This window comes from Amblyomma americanum, chromosome 6 (genome assembly GCF_052857255.1).
Source record: "Amblyomma americanum isolate KBUSLIRL-KWMA chromosome 6, ASM5285725v1, whole genome shotgun sequence".
Classification (NCBI taxonomy): Eukaryota; Metazoa; Arthropoda; class Arachnida; order Ixodida; family Ixodidae; genus Amblyomma; species Amblyomma americanum.
Genome location: NC_135502.1, coordinates 2,652,169 through 2,672,618, shown reverse-complemented (window position 1 = coordinate 2,672,618; position 20,450 = coordinate 2,652,169). Strand labels below are relative to the sequence as shown.

Here is a 20,450-nt window from a genome sequence, read left to right as displayed (position 1 = left end):
TTTTATGCTGCAGCTTTGCACGCTAATAACAGCGCTGTAGCACGCGGCGCAGAGAGCGGAGGAAGCCACAATAGCACCGAAAATTCAGGAACCGACTTTGCAGTTACGGCAGTTGCCCAATAGCACCTGGTAGTGCGCATAGGCACGGTAATTCCTACTCCGCAGAGGCCACACAATCAGCGCTGTCACCGCGTGGCTTGCCCAAGCTAAGCGCATAAAGATAAAGATTGGCGGTGTTCGCCATCTAGGATGCTGTTTGGTTTCCGCGCAAGGCCGAGAGGCTATCCCGAGCAGTCTTCAAGTACTCGAAGTACAGCCAAACAATCTAGGCGAGGTCAGGGTAGCGTAGGAGGCTTAATGCGGGACACTGACAAAAAAAAAAGAACAGGTATGAAGTTTCTAGTTGTTGCCGTTCACCATAGGTATTCCAGTGCTACAGTTCCATTCGTAAATATTCACTTTCTGTGAATGTTCCAAGCGATGAAAAACATTTAGGAAGCCGCTGCTTTTTGTCGGAAACTTTATCGTGAAGGTACTGCCAATGCTTTTTGCAGTATATAACGCATATAACACAATACAAAATGAACAAAGGGCCAGAGGCAGCCATAACTCCACAAGCCTACACGTCTCGACAAGAGGGCTTTTGTCTGAACGTCTCCGTATTTTGTTTGTGCTGTCAGGAACCCCATCTTCATTTCCCTCTGCTTGCGACGTGCAGTGTTAGAAATCGCTTCCTGCCACAGCCGCTTCGAAGGTCGCCAACCTTTTTCCACCACGTGACTCGCCAAGTTGCACCTGAAAAAAAAAACAATCCTCCCATACTTCTCGTGGTGCCTAGGCGCGATGACAGGAATAGTTTTACCGCCCAAGATCAACTAACCTCGTAAGCGCACACTCTCCCATGGCCAGGCGCCTCCAAACAATATGCTGTTGGGGCTCCAGCTCTCCAGCTTAATTGCTCCCTTTATTTCAGTAATGTTAAGCCCCAGGCAGCAGGTGGGAATCATGGTTTCGCTTGCGCATATTACCAGGCCGAGGCGTGGAGGACAGAATAACGCACATTTATAATGGCGCAATTCCACACGCTACCGGTTTTCATAAAAACGTAGCTGCTAAAGTAATACATTTGTATTGACAAATTTTTAAGAAAACTGCTTGCTTGTACATGCGTTCTTCTCATAAGACTCACAGCCAGTGCTGGTGACTCAACGAATGACTCGTTAGAGTTATTTTAAATATGCAGATTTGCTACCTTGGATGAGTAGTTTCAAGCAGCCCTCGATGCATCTTGTTTAAGATTTAGTTTGCAAATTCCTCATTCTCAACCTTTTTTTTTTTTGCCTTCTAGAGTGACAAAAATTTTACCTGGGACCTGAAATCAAAACTTTTTAATGAGGCACCGTCACCGGCCGGTATTAGGCAGCCAAATTATTCTTATAGCATTCGAATTTTTAAGCAACAAATTGATGCAACTGGCTGTCCTATAATTCGGCTGCGCAATAAAATTGTCAAGCAGCGGCCATGCGTTCGAGTTCCTTGTTATCAACTTCTCTCAGGTCGTGGCTGTGGCTGGAAGGGACTGGGAGAACGCCAAACGGTTCGGTGAACTACACCGCATCGCCAGAGTTTACGCAACGTACGAAGAGCTCTCGAGGGATCCAGACGTCGGTAAGGAAGGGAGCAAAGGGGAACGCTCTCTTTAATCACTGAAGCTGTCTGCCTCGTAATGCACGTACCTAATTTGAGGATGGTAATGAAAAACTGACCTAGACTAAAAATCATGCAGAGATATGCGCACACAGGTTCTTCAGAGGGTGCGCATTGAAGGCACCTGTTCCTGGAAATGTTTAAAATAGCGCGAGTGAAACTGCGCAACCCAGCTAGCACAAACTGAGGTATAAGGTGTCTTCGGAGTAACTACCCGAAACGAAATAAACGGCTAGGAAACGGTGTGGGAAATTCGTTTTCGGCCGGTTGTCGTCTTATATCAGTCATATAGCTCGTCTAATGTCCGGTTAAAAGACGTTTCAGAATACGTGTTCTGGGCGCAGTCAAGAAACTTCTAAATGTGATCTACAGAATACGTCTTCGAAGCGTTGCAAAAAACGTCTAGGAGTGAGCAACAGGGAGACCTTTTCTATACGAATGGAGGTAGTTTAGAAGATGTTGGAAATATGCTTTGTAGCCCCCATTTTTTTTCCGTGAATTTCGTTCATTTTGTTCAGCACAAGAGGACCTTGAGCACGTTGGGCTTACATAAAGCTTGCATTGTGCACTGAATAACAATCCTGTTGCATGCTACAAGCTTGATGCTGGCGTCAGTTTCTGTTATTCTACGTAGATGCGAAAAATATCAAAGCAATGCTTTTTATTATGATGAATAAAATATTTTATCCAAAACAAACGGCACAAGCAGCATCTGAGCAGGTTCCAATAAATTGGGTAGCGGAGAAAAAAGAGCGTGCCTGGAATAGTCCATATCACCAGCATCTGATGCAGATGAACGGAGCACAAAAAAAACAAAACAAAGCAGCTAAGATTCGATTAAGGATCTCCTGAGACGGGCTACGTTTCCTAGTCGCGGTGACATGCAATTGAACGCCCGCGCTTGTTATGTTGTGAAACATTCGTTAGATAGTGGGGAGCCCAAGAAAAATAAAAAAAAGCTCTGACCGCGTCGCCCATGGTGCAACAACATAAAAAATAAAATAAATAATTAGGCAGAAGCGATACCTTAAAGGGAAGCTGGAACGGTTTTCAAATTGCATGAAACGCTGTGGTTGGGAAGAAGGGGCTTTGAAAATCATGTGTGTAAATTTTTTCTCGATTCTGTTCGCAAAATGAGCCGCAATCCCTTGTTAAAAACCCGCCGCCGACACGCCCTCTTCGCTTCCGGAAGCGCCGAATGGGGGGACGGAACTGGCGGAAGTGACGCCATTCACGGATAGTCTGCCGGCCGTCCTGCTTTGCTTGCTGCTTTTCGGCCTGCGCTTTGGTGAACGACGGATCCATAATTTGCAAAACGAAGTTCTCAAGCCAGCTGAAGCAACGCGCAACGCAGCAACACAGTCGGTGCTGGCCGGAGATCCCCGTAGATGACGTCACGACGATCCCGGGCGTTCGCGGCGTTCGCTCTGCGCCCTGAGACGCTGGTGCCCGTTTTCTTCCAAAAAACAGCTTTGTGCGTTCATTTCCGCCCTTTTCGAATGCGATATTCTTTTTCAGCGGACTAAAAACTATAAAATGCCGCATGGAACTCAATTCTCTAGAAAAGTGCTTCTGCTTCCCTTTAAACTTTCCCACCATCCTTGCACAGACTGTGGCACAACAATTGTTCCTTTATCCCACAATAGCCTCTATAAGCCGCAAGGTTATTGAACAATAGGCTGCAGCTCAAAAACAGAACATTTAAGTGAAACCCGCGCAAAGAAATGCGTCGATATTGTTTTGAGTCAGATGTTTAAGGAGCCCTCTGCTTGACGCGCGCATGGCGGCTTCGCCTCTGAGAAAAAAAGTAACGGGGCTTTAAGTACAGCTCTAGTCCAGTAATATGCGCACATTCTGCGCCTGTCCGGATGCTGATTCACCAAGCTGATGTAGTCAAATAGCCTACGAAGGCGAGAAACTACATAAGCACGGCGAATCAATTATAGCAAGAGCGACGGCATATTTTGTACACCAATTTGTTAAACGAAGCCATAGACATGCATGCGAACAAGATAAGAGGAATGCTGTGACAATATTGGGGCATAAGACGTCACGGTTCTGCTGCTCTTTAAAACGAGCACTGCTCGGATCACGAGATTGGAGAACGGGATTGTGGGTGGATTGGGTGCTCATAAAGACACCGAAGCAGAGGAGGACACAGGGCGGGCAGGAGGGATTGTGGTTTCTGGGTGATAATCCACAACACGTGGGAAAGATGGGTCGAATGACACACTCAAGCGCCGCTCACTCCAGCTGGTACAGGACACTGACAACAGGCAGCGAGTCATGCGATGGCAGGTAAGTACCTATGACACCAGCAAGAGCAGAGAGGCCTCCAGGCCCACACCCGGTGGTGTCTGCTGGAGTTAGCTACTTACCTCATCTGCTGCAGCTACACCAGCCCTCGGGGACATTATAGAGTCGCTGCGGTATTCTGGAAGTACAATCCACCATAGAGTCACCGCCACCAGCTTCGTCCATGTAGCAGCAGAGCACGGAGACACCGTAAGCACAGTGAGGCGCTGCAGCTGCAGCTGCAACAGCTCCAGAGGAGGGCATGTGAGCGACGAAGCGCACGTAGAGGTGGCCACAATTACCTGAGGACGGACAGCAGCACTGGTAAATGATATACACTCAGAGGCGCGCGGACGCAGCACGGTGGAAACGTCGCGCGAGCAGGGGAAGATCGCCGAAGAATCACTACACAGCGATGGTGCCAATTGTGCGCGCTCCATAGTCGCTGCGCGGCCGGGAGGTCGAATAAAGACAAAGAGGCAGTTGGTTACCATCGCGGAGCGGGGGCACGAAGGGATGAACGCGCGATAGCCACCGTGCAGCGAGGAAACTGCACGAAAGACAAAGGCAGCGACACGGATATGGCTGCAGGCAAGCGAAGGTTCTCACGAAGGCCGCTGCAGGACGAGTACCGGTCGGGCGACGATGGGAGGTCCACCGGGTACTCACGCTTAGCGGCGGTGCGAAGAGCAGGCTGAGCGCACGAAACCCCAAGCAATGGCCGCCGTGCAGCGGAGAAGTCAGACGGGCGACGAGGGACCCGCTGCTGAAACACGACAGAGTTACTGTAAGGATTACGTGCGAAAACAGGGCCCCCAAAGTTAGCACCACGATGAGGAATCTCCACATCATGAATCAGGCTTGGTGCAGGAATTCTGAAGAGAGCGCGCCGTTTAAGGTTTGCAAATGCACCGTGGAGGCAGCAAAGATGGTGGGACCGCCGCCGCCTGCCAGTGTCAAGGCAAGCAACTGCCCACCAAGAGAAATGCCGAGCCGGAACAGCCCGCAAAAATTAGATTCGCCTTTCCGCAGAAATACACCAGAAGAACACCGCAAAAATTTAATGTTTTACCGCCAAAAATTGTGTCGTATATAAAACGCCTTAAATAGGGCTTACATAAATATAGGAATAATCTGCGATTCGCTGATGACATTGCCTCAGGAGGTGAACTGCAAATGATGATCAATGAGTTAGACAGGCAGAGCAGAACGGTGGGTCAAAATATTAACATGCAGAAAACAAAAGTAATGTTCAACAGTCTAGGAAGGAAACAGCAGTTCACAATTGGCAGCGAGGTGTTAGAAGAGGTAAAGGATTACGTCTACTTAGGGCAGGTAGTGACAGCTGTTCCGGATCATGAGGGAAATGACTAGAAGGATAAGAATGGGGTAGAGTGCATATGGCAGGTTCTCTCAGATCATTAATGGCGCTGCAGTTTACCAATATCCCTCAAAAGGACAGTGTGCAACAGCTGCAGTTCACCGGTACTCACCTACGGGGCATAAACATGGAGGCTAAGAAAAAGGGTTCAGCTTAAGTTAAGGACAACGCAGTGAGCCATGGAAAGAAAAATGAGAGGTGTAACGTTAAGAGATCGAAAGCGGGCAGAATGGGTGAGGGAGCAAACGCGGGTTAATTACATCCTGTTCGAAATCAATAGGAAGAAATGGGCTTGGGCATGGCATGTAATGCGAAGGCAAGATAACCGCTGGTCCTTAAGGGTAACGGAGTGGATTCCAAGAGAAAGTAAGCGTAGCAGGGGGCGGCAGAAGGTTAGGTGGGCGGATGAGATTAAGAAGTTTGCAGGCATAGGATGGGCGCAGCTGGCAAAGGACAGGGTTAGTTGGAGAGACATGGGAGAGGCCTTTTCCCTGCAGTGGGTGTAGTCATTCAAACTGATGATTAATGTGTGCATTGCCTTGGGACTGTCGGATAATGAGTGGGTGCGCCATTAGAAATAAATTAATTACGTGTGTAATAATTAATCAAGTCGCAAAGTATATTTCGGCTGATCTTTCGCTTTGTTTATCTACGATTTTAGCGCCGGCATGTGGCGCCCAATAGAAAATCCAGCGATGGTATGGCGCTACCGCAACAGATGGCGTTGTAGACGCGCTTCTGGTAGCTTCTGGGACGCATGTACTATAGATGCGGGTGCCGTCTGCTTTTGCTTCATGACGGGGTCGCCCACTGAGACGTAAACCCAACATGACGAAGGGTAGGCGTGCAGAGGCGAGTAAGGTGAGGCGGCACGGAAACGCCGAGATGCGGGTTGTTGTGCTCCACCCTTAAATGCGAACCTTTTAAGCATCATCCCAATTTTTTTGCGACTGTCGTGGTCTTTGACACGGAACTGCAGCGGTTTCTGACGACGGCAAGGTGAGAAATGCTTTTTTTTTAACTACGCTGCATTTCAAGCCGTTGAGGCTCATCAAGCCAGCCGGTGCCTTCAATTGCGCAGTTCGTTAAAAGGCCCGCAGCGCGGACGCTTCGTGGCCTGCCGGATATTCTGGCGGGGTTCGTGGCACTCCTGCAGTTTCGGACAATGGAAAAGGTTCCAAATTTTCTGTTTTTGTCTAACTGCGCTGCATTTCAAGCAAGTTAGCTGAGCACTCCGGCCGAGTCGGCCGGTGTCAGTAACTGCGCAGTTATAGCTGGGGCCCGCTGGCAGCTATGACGAAGTGGTTTTGCATTGACTCTTAAAGGGGGGACGCGACGTTTTTTATCGTTTATGACAGTGACAATGGCGAAAATAATGAAGCGCCGACCAAAAGGTGTTGTCAAGATGGAAGGACGTTTCGACTTCCACACGGAAGTCTTGTTCACTCACTTGAGTGATGAAATTCTGGCCATACGACCGTCGTAGCATGATGAAATATAAGGTTCGACGAAATCTCGTCTGGTCGGGTGAATACATTGGCGAAAATAATGAAGCGCCGACCAAAAGGTGTTGTCAAGATGGAAGGACGTTTCGTATTCACCCGACCAGACGAGATTTCGTCGAACCTTAGATTTCATGACAGTGACAAGGTTAAAAAAATTGTGAAACTATACGGTGCACTGCTAGCAATTCTGACAGCACGCTGGTCCTGGAGGTCAGTGTCGAAACTACGCAGGTAGCGAGAGCGCCTTGGCACGCCAGGTGCTCTGGCGCGGGTAGTTTTGCTCTGACTCTTATGGGGACGTGCTGTTTTAGTTATGACCATAATGCGTAATTTGCTTTAATTCGTTAGTTGAGCGTAGGGCAAAATGTGGTCAAGTTGAAATAATGGGCAAATGTGTCGAAGGGAAACGTACTGTGAGAGCACTGGAAGTGCGCTTTTCAAAACGGCCAGAGAAAAGATAGCGCGTAGGACGAATAGCTCTGAGACCAGCAATTTGTGCGTCGAAAATTCCGTCGCCTGCGCTATTGGCAACGCGCATTGCAACCCCGCATTTGTTCTCAGTCCGTCCAGGAGGCATTCTGTGAACGCCTGGCTGGGAGTCCGTGTTGTGGCCGCCCGTGTACCAAATATTTTTGTAGAACAAAACGCGTAGTACGCTGACCATCTAGCGTTGAGGGGGCAGAGACTAACGTCGGGGAATGGAAAAATGCTTCCGCATTCGACTGGCGTAAAAGCGGGACCGTGTTCGTAATTTCGCATCTTTCGCACGTGTCGCTTGTTCGCACAGTTTGGTATCTGGTTTATCACAATGACACTTGCTCGTAATTTACAATTTTCAGCTGACGGTGCCCGGTGGGAGCGACAGCCCCTGCTGTGTGTCTTGATGCCAGAACAGCCGACGCACAAAAACCCTGGAACGAGCTTAGTGAAGTGCCAAATGGCGACGCCAGCTTTATTGGTTTGTTTTGGTGTTTATATGCAGCAAAATAAATGTTCATTTCACGAACCATCTGATGCCTTTTCTGGAAGGTCACTGTTTGTCCAATGTTTTGGCTCAGCTGCGTTGATGGCCGGTCAAGAGTACTCGGAATCTTATTTTCATTTTGCTGATCCGAGAATAAATAGATAAAAAGGATGGTCGATTTGCGCGGTTAAGCCAGATGCGAATCAGGCGCGCTAGCAGTTCGGTTTTCACTTCGGTTCCGGTGTTCGGATCCAGTGTTGACAGTGGCAGTTGTTCGGATAGCGATATTCGGTTAATGTCCATATGTGCGGAATTGGTCATGATGTCCATTCATAGATCCCTGGGGACTTCCACCACCTCTGACGCAGCGGTTGGGACTTGGGTTGAGTTGCAATCCTGGTTGCTCTTCCTGACCAGCTCATCACGATTACTTGAGCTGTCGCCTGACATGGCGGGCAGGGCAGCAGCCTGCCGAAAAATCAAGTTCATACCAGCAACGCCCAAATATAGGGCATGGCCACTACAAGTGCTAGCGCACTAAAACGATAGGAGACCGGCAAGAACAGCCATAATGCTCCATAAGGGCGCGCCGCGCAAGCTAGCAGTCAAACAGTGCGCTCCTGAAACCGAAACCAGAAGTCGTTCCTCCAGCCGCCTGGTGCGCTGCAGTCTTTTGGGCCACTGGGCTCTATGGGAGTGTCCGCCCTTAATACAATTTCTTTTCCTGCGCTTTATGTATCGTGAGGTACATTGGGGTACTGTAACAAAGGCGCTATGCAATCGCACTGTGACAGGTAATGATAATTTAGTGCACCCTTAATTTTTTTTTAATGGATGCCACAATGCGCGCGAAAACGAAAGCGCTCAACCTTCCCCACACGAGCCCACCACGAGAGGAGTTTATTGGAGAGACCGGTTACTCTACACTGAAGGAGACTGAAAGTGAAGAAAAGGTTACTGTAAGAGAAGATGGGAACAGACGAGAACTGCCACACATCTATTCAGGCCATAATCACCGCCTAGGGTCGATACGTGCGCTGCTTAAAAAGTAAAGCCCAAACTGCTGCGATTTCCGAGCTTCTTGCGATTCATCTTTCTGAAGAAACAAATCGCAGCGAAAGAAAGTTTTTCCGCAAATGAAACAGGGGAGCAATTTTTCGAAAACTGAACGGTGGGCAACGCAAAAGATAGCCAGTCTAACCATCTCCAGCAGCGCTGCAGCGCTCCGCCTTTCTCGTGGTTATCTTGCTGAGCGGCACCCGGTGCGGCCGTTATGGTTCGAGTAACGAGGTGCACATTATCAGGGAAGTGACACGAAGCACAGAGTCCTCACGGCAAATGAGAAGGCACCGTCAGAGGAAAGCAACTCCCAGCCAAGTCTGTGCACGAGGCTAGCGTGACTGCGCTGGATGCCACGCCTTTAGAGTAATAAAATGCAGAAGCAGCACATAAGTACTGTGCAGCGGGCCGCATGGCCCTCACTGCTTAAGCCCCATTACCGTTGTTTTTGCCATTTGTGCGATGGAAATCAAACTATTTAGGGGTGGTTGATTCCGTCGTGTCGTAAAACTAAAACAGAGGCCACATTTAGACTGACATGCTAGGGGAAAACACATGTCACCTCTCGATTATTCCCTGTCGATGTGATCTGTTTTGTGATCAGAAACTGGAATTAACTAATAAAAGAAGTGTATAGAAAGCCTCCTCCTACCAAAACAGACGCCCAAAACATTTTAAACTGGATCTAAAGCCGAAATTATCACTGGCTCAAACTTGGGCTGCCCTGTCCCGGTAGCGGAAAAGGCAATAGCTCAATACTTAAACCATGCTTTGCCATCGCGTCTGGACTGTCTTGAAAATTAGCCGATCCATTCTGATTGACGGAAATATAAGAATACTGTCTTAACCTCTCTCTGATGTGAAATGTTGTGTGTGTCGATTCTGATTGTGTTCCGTGTTGACCCATTTCGTGCAGACGTCGCGTACGTGGGCTCGCTCCACCCTGACCATTATCCGACAATGAAGCTGCTGCTGGAGCACGGTAAACACGTCCTCTGCGAGAAACCGCTTACCATGAACAGTCGGGACACGGAGGAGATCTGCCAGCTGGCCAAGGAAAAGAAGCTCTTCCTCATGGAGGTGAGATAAGGGGAATGTCTCAGCGATTGTCTCTTACGGCCGTGGAGACTTCTAGAGCGGCTGACACGCCAGCGTAGGTGCCTGCTGTTGACCCCATTTTTTTACCCTCAGACGCAGGCTGTCAGTGCGCTCCTACTCTAGACGCCAGGCGACACCTCTCTGTTACGCACAGCCAGCTGACAGTGGGTCGGGCGCGCGGAACGTTTGTTTATTTGACCGTGTTGCCCACTACTGCCGTTGATTCGCTGCAACACATAACGTATGAATGTGCGTGCCATGCATCACATATGACATTTTCCATGTACTCTAAAGTCCTCGAGCTACTTGACACGCATTGTTCCTCGTAGACATGGTATCCGAGGGTTGGGCAGTCTACGAAATGTAAACAGGCTAAGAGGGAGCCGGAAGTGGCGCTTCGTGTCGTGTGCCTTTGAACATTGATGCGCGACTTTGACGGACGCGCTGGCGGTCCGAAGGGCGCAGCCAAGCAATCGCGTGTTCACCCTAAGAGTGGACGACCTTGCACATCACAGCACGACCCGCCCCCCAGAGGCACAGTTGTTGCAGACTGTGATGATGCAAGGTACGGCAACATTTAATAAAATGACGGAGGGAGGCGCTTGGTGAACAGGAAAGAAAATATAAAGAAGAAAGAATAAAATGTAGGCAACTACTTTCGCCTCTTTCCATAAGGCTTTGGAAAACGCAAAATCGCCCAAGTTTTCGTTATTGCCATTGTTTAGTGCCCAAGCTTTGTGTACTGAGTAAGACTCTGTTTGTTCAATTTGAAAAGGAGTAGGAGATAGAAAGGAGGAAAAAAATAGGGTGTAGTGGAGTTTACTGCAATTATAGCTTGAGCAGTAACTTCGGCCATGACCAGGGAATGAATGGTGGAGAAGAAGAAAGGAAGCATCTTGATGGCAAGCACGCAAATTGGCATGACTTCACGCGATGTATTCAGAGGGCTGTTAGTTTCAGTGAGTGTTTTGGAAGCTGCACTGTAGCAGCGTAACCTTCAATGTGTCAAACTTATGACTTTCTTGACGAAGGTGTTTGGACAGCAGAAGGAGGGGAAGAGATTTTGCGTGCGCGCGGTGGTTATTGAATCAAACTCGGAAAAAATTCTCTGCCTGACCAGTGCATTGCATTTGACAGTCGCCCCACTCGAGCATGTACACTACGTGGCTATTGTCACAATTGAAGCTTTCACGAATGCCGTGTTTGAAATTAGAGCATGTGCTTTGAGCCAATGTGCTTGGAATCTTGGCATTGATTCTTCCGGCAAGGTAGGCAAACCACAGGCTTTTGTTTACTAATATTAGAGTGAACCACATAATTTTTTTAATGTTGTGGTCATCTGTAAGTAACCCGTGAAACTATCAGAAAATGTTTAAATGTTTTTGTTAGAATCTCTTATTATTTCGAAGGTTGTTTGCGAGGGTTAAGATGACATTAGAGCGGTGTTCATTCGGGGCTGCTGAACGGGGATTCTTAAGGTTTTCGTTACGATTTATTATTTGCGTCTTTCTAATCGCATCATAAATAATAGAGGCCGGATAGCGTTGGTGCTTCAGAACCTCCGGCATACGGTTAGAGTTTTCCGTAAAATTTTCTGAGCGTGAGCAGATTCGTTTGAATATGATGGCCTGGGAGTATGGAATTGAAGTTTTGTAGTGGCGTTGTTAGCAACTCTTGTAATGAAGGTACTGTTGCCTGTCAGTTGGTTTTTTGTACACAATGGTGATTAAGGTACCTTATTATATTTTAATTAAGGCGTCCAGGAAATTAATTTGATTGGCGGAGTAGGTGTGTGTGTGAAAGAAAGGTTTGGATGTATACTGTTCAATGCTGAAATAAACAGGATGAGTTGGTCCTCGGTTTCCGTGCAAATCATGAATACACCATCTAGGAAGCGTTTGTAAAAAGTCACTTTTGTTGGATGTAAGCAAAGAAGCTCCGATTCAGTGCTATGCATGAATATGTTGGTGTAGTTTGGTTACACATTTTTGCCCATGGTGGTGCCACTCGTTTTTAGGTAAAAGGAGTTGTTGAATTCGAAGGAGATGAGTTTGAGGACCAGCTTAGTAAGTGCTGCGATGGTTGAGCGTTCAAGATTTTGTATTTTTCATATGATGTGACCAGAGCTCGGATGTCATCAAGGGTTATCAAGAAGGCGCCTTCTGGAGCGGTAAATTAAGATAATTCTCTTAGGAAGTGAATAGTGTTGCGTATGTAAAATGTATGTTCGGGAGGGATATGTCTGATGAGCGAATCAATGTAGCTGGAGATCGGTTCTGTGAGTGTACCAATGCTGGAAACTATCAGTCGACCCGGACGATTTCATTGGTGTATTTTTGGAAGCATGTAGTAGCACCGTGGAGACACATGTGTTGCCGTGAGCGCCTTGCTTATTTGTGGTGGTATTTCGCCTTAACGGTGAGTTACTTTTATGCTTCTGCTGTAATTTTCTTGGGCTCGGTGGTAGGATCGGATGGAAGTAGCCCCTTGAAATTGGAATCATTGAGTTGATGATATCCCTGCTGAATGCACTTTTCTTTGTCTAGAATTACTGTGCCGCCTCCTTTGTCGACGGGTTTAATGACATTGTCCATTCGTTTGGTGAGTGATTCTAAGGTGTTACGTTCTTCTCTTGAAAGGTTCGGTGGTCCTAGTTTATGTCCCTCGAAGGCGCGAATGATGTCTCGCTGTATTGCTTTTATAGACATGTTCAGATGCTTATCCCTACCGCATCAGAGAGAGAGAGAGAGAAACCGAAGGACGGAAAGGCAGGGAGGTGAACCAGGTGATGCCCAGTAGGCGACCCTACATGTGGGCAGGGGAAAAAAATAAAAAAAGGAAAGAAAGAGCGGTAACGAAATTATTTTGTCACGTGTCCATCGACCACTAAGACAAGGGGACAGAGGGCGCACACTTAAATTTTATAGCCGGGAACTGAACCCCGAGTCCTTTAAGAACTTAAGGTGCGCCTTCGCCACTGTCGTTTGTGATAAATGTTTTGGCCAAGGCCCCAGAATCTTGGTTTCTGTAAGAGGACGAGCGTCCAAGCGGCGGAATGAAGGAGCCAGGAAGGCACGCTCTGGCTCAAAACGAGGGCAGTCACAGCCCGATCGTTTCATCCCATCCGCACTGCTCACATGCTGGAGAGTCTGCCATTGCGATGAGGCGTTTGTGAACGCCACACCCAGCCACAAGCGGCACAACACCGTAGTATCACCGCGGGGGAGGCCGAATGGGATTATTCCAAGTGGAATTAATGGGTCGAAGTGGTGCGAGCGGGGTGTCCAGCCTCCACGGGTAGACCACGATTGTACAGTCACGTTTCGGGCGAGCAGTTGAAGGTGTCTTGCTACGTCAGCTGCTGTTAGTGGTATCGGGACAATCTTGGTTGTGCCAGGGTGTCCATTGTTTCCGAGCGGAGGGAATTGGGTTACAGTTTTGGTTTGGCTTATCGGAAGAGTATTCCCTAAGTCTCAGAGTTCGAGAAAAATTGTCGAGATCTCTCATTAATTGGTATTCATCATATCGGCTTGTATTTGGACAGAATTTTATTCTACGTGACAGGACAGATTTTCCTCCTTGTTTGGGCATGCATCTGAGAAATGAACAATGTTCTCCTGAAGGTCCGAAGCTTCAAATATTTGATTGAATGGAGTTAGATGGTTTTTTGGAACCTTGTATCGTTAGTCTGCATTATATCTTTTCTCGGTTGTGATGCCACGGCGCACCCTCTTCTTTTAACAAGCGGGATGTTATCTCGCGAGAATATTTTATATATCTTAGTCCAGATTTGTATAGTCTTTCTGGACTGGAAAACATCAAGCTACTCCGTTTCTATTGTAGAAAGTACCATGTTGTGACGATGAAGATGCTGATGGATTTTATGGCGCAAGGGCATCTATGGCCAAAGAGCGCCATGGCACAAGGATTTTATTTCTCAACCATTTCCCAAGCATTTCACACTAAATGAACCGAGCACCAGACTAGGGGAAAGCTTCTACCCATTTTAACACAGGTGGGTACCCGGCAGTACTGGTGATAGAACCTCGCACCTCCCGCATGCGAGGCGGATGCGGAGACCCCTAGACACGATGTTGAGATGATACCGCCTCTCCGCCCGACTGAATTATGCCAAGATCTCTGCGCTGTGATCTGTAGTTATTTTCAAATTGTTTAGGGATGCGCTAAAAAGTGATTGGCACCAAACTAGGCTATGTGTTTTCGAAAAATTATTCATAGATGGAGTTACAGACACGGAAAGATCTTTTCGTACCGTATTTAATTAGAGGTATATATTAAGGGCCTTTACGCGGACCTTGTGCCTAATCCATTTGTCGGTTATTTTTCGTAACTTTAAGAAATTTTCTTTGTATGATATCAGCTGTGAGGAGAATAGACGGGTAAGCTCGGCCAGCCCGTCAATCCTATTTCACCCGCTGGGCGGAGCCGCCGCGTCGTCTGAGGTCATGCCTTGGTTTCGGAGTAGCAGGGTTTTCGGCATGGTTGTTCCCAATGACAAGTGTTTGTTGGCGTCTGTCAGCAATTTGAACTAGCGTTGTCCTGGATGTCATCGATGGACTGCCGGCTGAGCTTGAGGTTGTCGGTGCGGAATCCAGCGGCGCTTCTCCCGGTTTGCTGGAGTTGCTCTTTGGTCGAGATTTTGTCGTAGCGGAGTAAACCAGATAGTGAACCCCACTGGAAGGTGGTCGCTGCTCTGCTGGATTAGATGAGCCAGGAGCGGAGTAGGAGCCTTCGGGATTTATGGGCCGAATTCACCTGTTATGGTGTAGGTTTGATGCTGGCCGAGTACTTGCGTTGCACGGTAGTAGCGTTCGGAGGAATATCCGTGCGCCAGGCCTCTGACAATCCCCCTATTTCGTGTTTCTGCGAGGGTACGGAAGCAGTGGCCTGCTGGGGCGTTCGTTGTATTCCAGCCAATGATAGTCCTATCGTAGGTGATAGATATTGCTGCACTGTTTCCCGGGACGGGAAGGCGGTCGAGCCATGGCGTCGTACTATGCCCCCGGATTGTTCCACGCTAGTATGGAGACGCCACCACAACTTGGATGAGCCCCATCCGCGGCCAGAACTGTGCACGGGTGAAAGGGTTGCAGCAAGTGGTGCAAATTGAACACATTATTGTGTATTTCACAGAGCTGAGCAAGCTGTGAACAGAACCTCTCCGCTCGCCTGTTGAACTCCTGCACCAACGGTCAGTTGCGGAAACGGCGCCGCGGAAACGTCGCCGGTGGTTTGGGGCTGCGGAAGTACCAATGTCGTGAATATGGCTTCAATTTGGGGTCGTTTGGTTCGAATAGAGTTGATCACGTCCGCACACCGTTCGATGGAGGTACGAATGCCCGCGGCAAGATCAATCAGATCACACTACGGGGAGCGAAGTCTAGAAGGCTTGTAACGTTGCTGATATTTGCGCCGGGCTGGGGGAAGAATACAGGGCAATGTTGGCTTGAGGGTCGAAGTGGGTCGAGATATGCTTGGTTTGAGAGTCCCCTGTCACTTCACTTGTTGTGAAGTGACAGAGAAACTTCGTGCCGATGGGAGCATTCCTGTATTTCACTCTGTTTGTCTATTTAGTGATATGTCTGTTTTTTCAATGGAGAAAGAAAGTTCGCCATCTCCATCTACATATAGTGCGCTGAATACGCGAATCTTTTTATTTCCTGATATCATCTTAAACGTGACGAAAGACGGGTCACCATTCAAAACCGTTGGTATACTAAATGTTTCTTTAGGAAGCGGGTTTCAACGTGTTATATATCTATGAAGTCAGCCAACAGTCACCGAAACCAAGCTGCATAGGGAAATGTTTCTTTCTTTTTATTTGTAGTGCTGATCAAGGGGAGGATAATACTTCGAGTAATCTGTCGCTTAAAGAAAACTACTTATTAAGCAGTAGAGAAAACATCCATGCCACCGGTGGGATTCAAACCCACGACCTCCGAATATCGCGTCTCTTGCTCTACCAACTGAACCCATTGTGCCTTCGACCCGCGTCGTCTGAACGACCCGTGACCATATTTCACATAAAACTTCTAGCCCAAACAACGATTTAGGTCGAAATCTTGATTTAGTGAGAATACGTACTTTGGACAAATGTGCAGGTGCTTAGCAATGTTATAGTGGCCTAAGGTTGCCTGCAGAGTTACATGTAATGGCTTCGAACTCTGTGGCACATGGTGAAGCCATTTTCTGAGTGAAATTAAACACAACATGACACTTCGCCATCAATTCTAACTTCACAAAGACAAAAGCGCTGAACTCGCAACAAATATACAGCAATTCTGAAAAATGTGATGTTCCAAAATGCTCGGCATACTTCTACTCTTTAGAGAGTTGTGTGCGTGAGTAGTTGGGGAAGAGGAGTGAGGTGAAAGCAAGTGTGTGAATGCCTGTTCGTGCACGTGTCTCGCGCTTTGTTGGTATTTTTTTCTAGTTCAGTGCGTCGCCAAGAGGAGGTGTTTTCTGACCTGCATGCGAGCCGCAACAAGGGTAATAGAGAGCACCTGTGCATATTCATTATTTGCAACGGCACTTTAGGTGCTCTGCGCTTTGTCTTCTAAGAAAAGGGGGCGGAGGAGGGGGCAATTGGAATAAAAAAGCGACTAGTAACGTGACGCCTCACGTTATCGAAAAATGTTAACGTAAATATGTTACCCGTTACAGTTCGGAAACGGTAACGAGACCGTTACTATGTTACCGAAAAAAGTAACGCGTTCCCGGTGACGCCGTTACTTGTAACGCGTTACCGCAAACACTGATTTTTATTCCCTTTATAAAATGCGTTGTACATGACTAGACACAATATTTGTATAGTGATTGCATGCGGCTGTCAGTCATTGCCCTCTCCCGTGGTTTTATTCATTTTATTGGATGTGTACTATCGGAGGCTACGCATTATCATCCAGAACATAGCCTTGCCTTCTGTCCAGTTTATTTCTTTGACTGGCACCCTTTTCGCTCTTGGTCGCTCCGAATTATTCTGTACCTTGTAAGCTCGACAGTTGTCTATGTTCTGCTGGTATCTTAGGTGACCCCTGCGCATGGTAACAATGTCATCATATATATTTAACAGACTGCCCGCAGCTGTTTATTCGAACGAAGGCCGGTGTGTGTGTGTGTGTGTGTGTGCGTGCGCGCGTGCGTGTGCGTGTATATATATATATATATATATATATATATATATATATGTGTGTGTGTGTGTGTGTGTGTGTGTGTGTGTGTGTGTGTGTGTGTGTGTGTGTGTGTGTGTGTGTGTGTGTGTGTGTGTGTGTGTGTGTGTGTGTGTGTGTGTGTGTGTGTGTGTGTGTGTGTGTGTACACTTATAAAGGGAGCTAACAGTCACCGAAACCAAGGTGCATAGGGGAACGTTATTTTTTTTTAATGTGTTGTGCTTATCAGTGGGATAATATTACTTAGATTAATAAATCGCTTAAAGAAAATTATTTATAAAGCAGCAGAAAAAACAACCATATATATATATATATATATATATATATATATATATATATATATATATATATATATATATATATATATATATATATATGGTTGTTTTTTCTGCTGCTTTATAAGTAATTTTCCTTAAGGGATTTATTAATCTACCTAATATATATATATATATATATATATATATATATATATATATATATATATATATATATATATATATATATATATATATATATATATATATATATATATATATATATATATATATATATATATATATATATATATATATATATATATATATATATATATATATACCGGGTGTTTCAGCGAACACTTTAAAAAATTCCTGAAAACATTGGGTTAAGTATAGCAAAAAAATAGGTGTAGGATCAAACTCTTGGCCCGGCGGACACAATATGCTGCAAAACCCCTCTAATTATTCAGGTAATTAACAAAAACTCACTAATTAACATTTTATTTATCGTAGCTCGGTATTAGCCCTAATTGGAAGTTTCATGCCGTGAACAAGACGATATAATTTCAGTTTTTAAAACGAAGAAAACTCAATTCCTAGAACCCTGCAGCACGAAGAAATTCGACGCTTTTTTCCGCATGCGACCGAAACCGAGCGCACGAAGAGAGCTAGAAGTATGGCGTAAGCGAAGCGTTCGCTGGTGACATGTAATGAGTGCAGCGCCCCATTCGAAACGCGTGTGCTAACTTTCCTCGCTCGAGAACGCCGGCGCTCAGCTTAGACCGCGGCCGGCGTTATCGACTGCTTCGTCGCTCGGCGTAAGGAAAATCATAGTCATCGTCTGCTACGCGGTCGTCGCTTTTGGGAACACTGGTAAGCACACCTGGCGCTCTGCCTGTCTGGTTAACTCTGAAAAGAGTTGTTTTAACCTTTTTCTTATTTTCGTCACAAGCTTCGTGAAAGGAATAAAGACATTCTTCTCTTACAGTGTGCAGATTACTGTTTAACTTTAAATAGTGCCGGTATGTCGACATGTATTGCATTATTTCTGTAAAGCGTCTATTTTTTTATGCTGTATCGGCTTCCCTGCCACAATAAATGAGAATGACTTCGTAGATGAAAAGATTCTAAGTGAAAAAATTGCAGTTTTAGCAATGAGGTGCTCTGCACCGGCTGGCTCAATTCAGTTGCCATGTGGTGGTTCAGACACGTCCCGTGCTGCAAGAAGTGCTTATACTTAATTAGGAAACCTTGACCGCAGATGTTAAGCACATTCTAGTTGTTTGGCTTGGTTTATTTGGGTTTAACGTCCCAAAGCGACTCAGGCTATGAGGGACGCCGTAGTGAAGGGCTCCGGAAATTTCGACCGCCTGGGGTTTTTTAACGCGCACTGACATCGCACAGCAGACGGGCCTCTAGAATTTCGCCTCCAACGAAATTCGAACGCCGCGGCCGGGAACATTCTAGTTGTATAACAAACAAATTCATTGACTGCGCCTTTTAGGACGCAGTCTGTGTATTTTTTCTTGCTGAAGTTTCCGTAGATGAAGTAAAGACCGACAATACGGCCGTCGTAAATGCCACACCAAACATTTGCTCATCATCTTAATTGGTGCTTGTGCTGGCGTAGCTAAAGTGGGTTCTTATCGCACCAATAATGCGCATTCTGCAAGTTGACATTGGAGTTCCTGCAAAATTGGGCCTCGTCTGTCCAAATCACTTTGTGCAGGAATTCCGGGACTTCCTCACATTTAATTAGGCACGGGTAGCAAGAATCGAGCCGTTTCTGAAAGTCATTCAGTGTCAGTTCCTGGTGAAGACACACATGATACAGGTGGTAGCTGCCTTGATATTGGCCTCCATACTGATGCCGGGCTGGCTCCGTACGCGTTGGCGGTTTCCCTGACACTTGCTTCTGGCCTGACAGAAACGTACGCCAGGACATCAATGTCAAAATCATCGGTTGCGCTCCCTGGTTCCTTCCTTTTCTGAACATGAACTGATCCAGTAGACTTAAATCGATTAAATATCGATACGAACGTGGGACGAGTCGGCACACGACGACCAGGATGTTGGGCAACATACAATCTGGATGCCAGCTCCGCGTCCATTTGCGCGCTTACACAAGCGATCACAATGTCCACCTTCTCGGCAGTGGAGTACTGGAGTTACGGCGGCGCGGCCATTCCCACTATTCACACAATGCGGCGTGACGTTTTAATCCTAGGCGGCACTTTCACACATTCAAGTGATTTGAAACACTGGCACTGCAATGGCCGTGTCACACGCGCACCTCCGAGAGAAGCACCTGAAATGCAAACGACTGCGCTCTGTTGGGAAACTGAAGCTAACACACGCTAACACAACCGCAAGGACAACTGCCCGATAGCACACAGCCACTGCCGCGCAAGCTCTCCTTTCCACGCTGACAAAGCTTTTCTTTTTCGGACTCGGTTCCTGATGCGCTGCGATTATAAGAAACAGAAGATCAGCCTAGTGAGTAAATGAATTCATGAGGAAGCACGAAAACGGCCCGTCGGGCAGCCATACCAGAAGTGGCACGCACACAAACACAAAAAAACGCCTGCAGATGCGCCCATCAGGGCTCTCAAAATCGATGTTCCCGTAACTGACGATGACTATAATTTTCCTCACTCCGAGCGACGAAGCAGCCGATAACGCCGGCCGCGGTCTAAGCTGAGCGCCGGCGTTCTCTAGCGAAGGAAGTTAGCACACGCCTTTCGAATTGGGCGTTGCATTCATTAAGCATCTCAGCAGCGGACGCTTCGCTTACGCCATACTTCCGGCGTTCCTCGTGCGGGAATAAGCGTCGGATTTCTTCGCGCTGTAGTGCTCTAGAAACTGAGATTTTCTTCGCTTCAAGAACTGATATGACGTCGTCCTGTTCATGGCATCAAACTCCCAATTGGGAGTAACCACCCAGCTACAAAGATTGAAAAACTTATTAGTAGGTTTATGTTAATTATCTGGATA

The 20,450-nt window shown here is 47.0% G+C and overlaps 1 protein-coding gene and 1 long non-coding RNA gene across 4 annotated transcripts in view; both read left to right on the top strand.

The window, feature by feature from the left end:
• Positions 1-20,450, top strand: part of LOC144136193 (trans-1,2-dihydrobenzene-1,2-diol dehydrogenase-like) — a 47,923-nt gene that overhangs the window by 5,577 nt on the left and 21,896 nt on the right. For 2 of the 3 annotated variants that reach the window (XM_077668275.1, XM_077668276.1), the window contains exons 2-3: positions 1,557-1,668; positions 9,828-9,991. In XM_077668275.1, the coding sequence (XP_077524401.1) occupies positions 1,557-1,668; positions 9,828-9,991 (276 nt within the window). The remainder of the gene's footprint in view (positions 1-1,556; positions 1,669-9,827; positions 9,992-20,450) is intronic. The other variant, XM_077668277.1, reaches the window with a different exon arrangement.
• Positions 1,677-9,809, top strand: LOC144136194 (uncharacterized). The gene is made up of 3 exons (XR_013315573.1): positions 1,677-6,382; positions 6,465-6,557; positions 7,728-9,809. It is a non-coding gene; the product is annotated as an uncharacterized LOC144136194 (long non-coding RNA).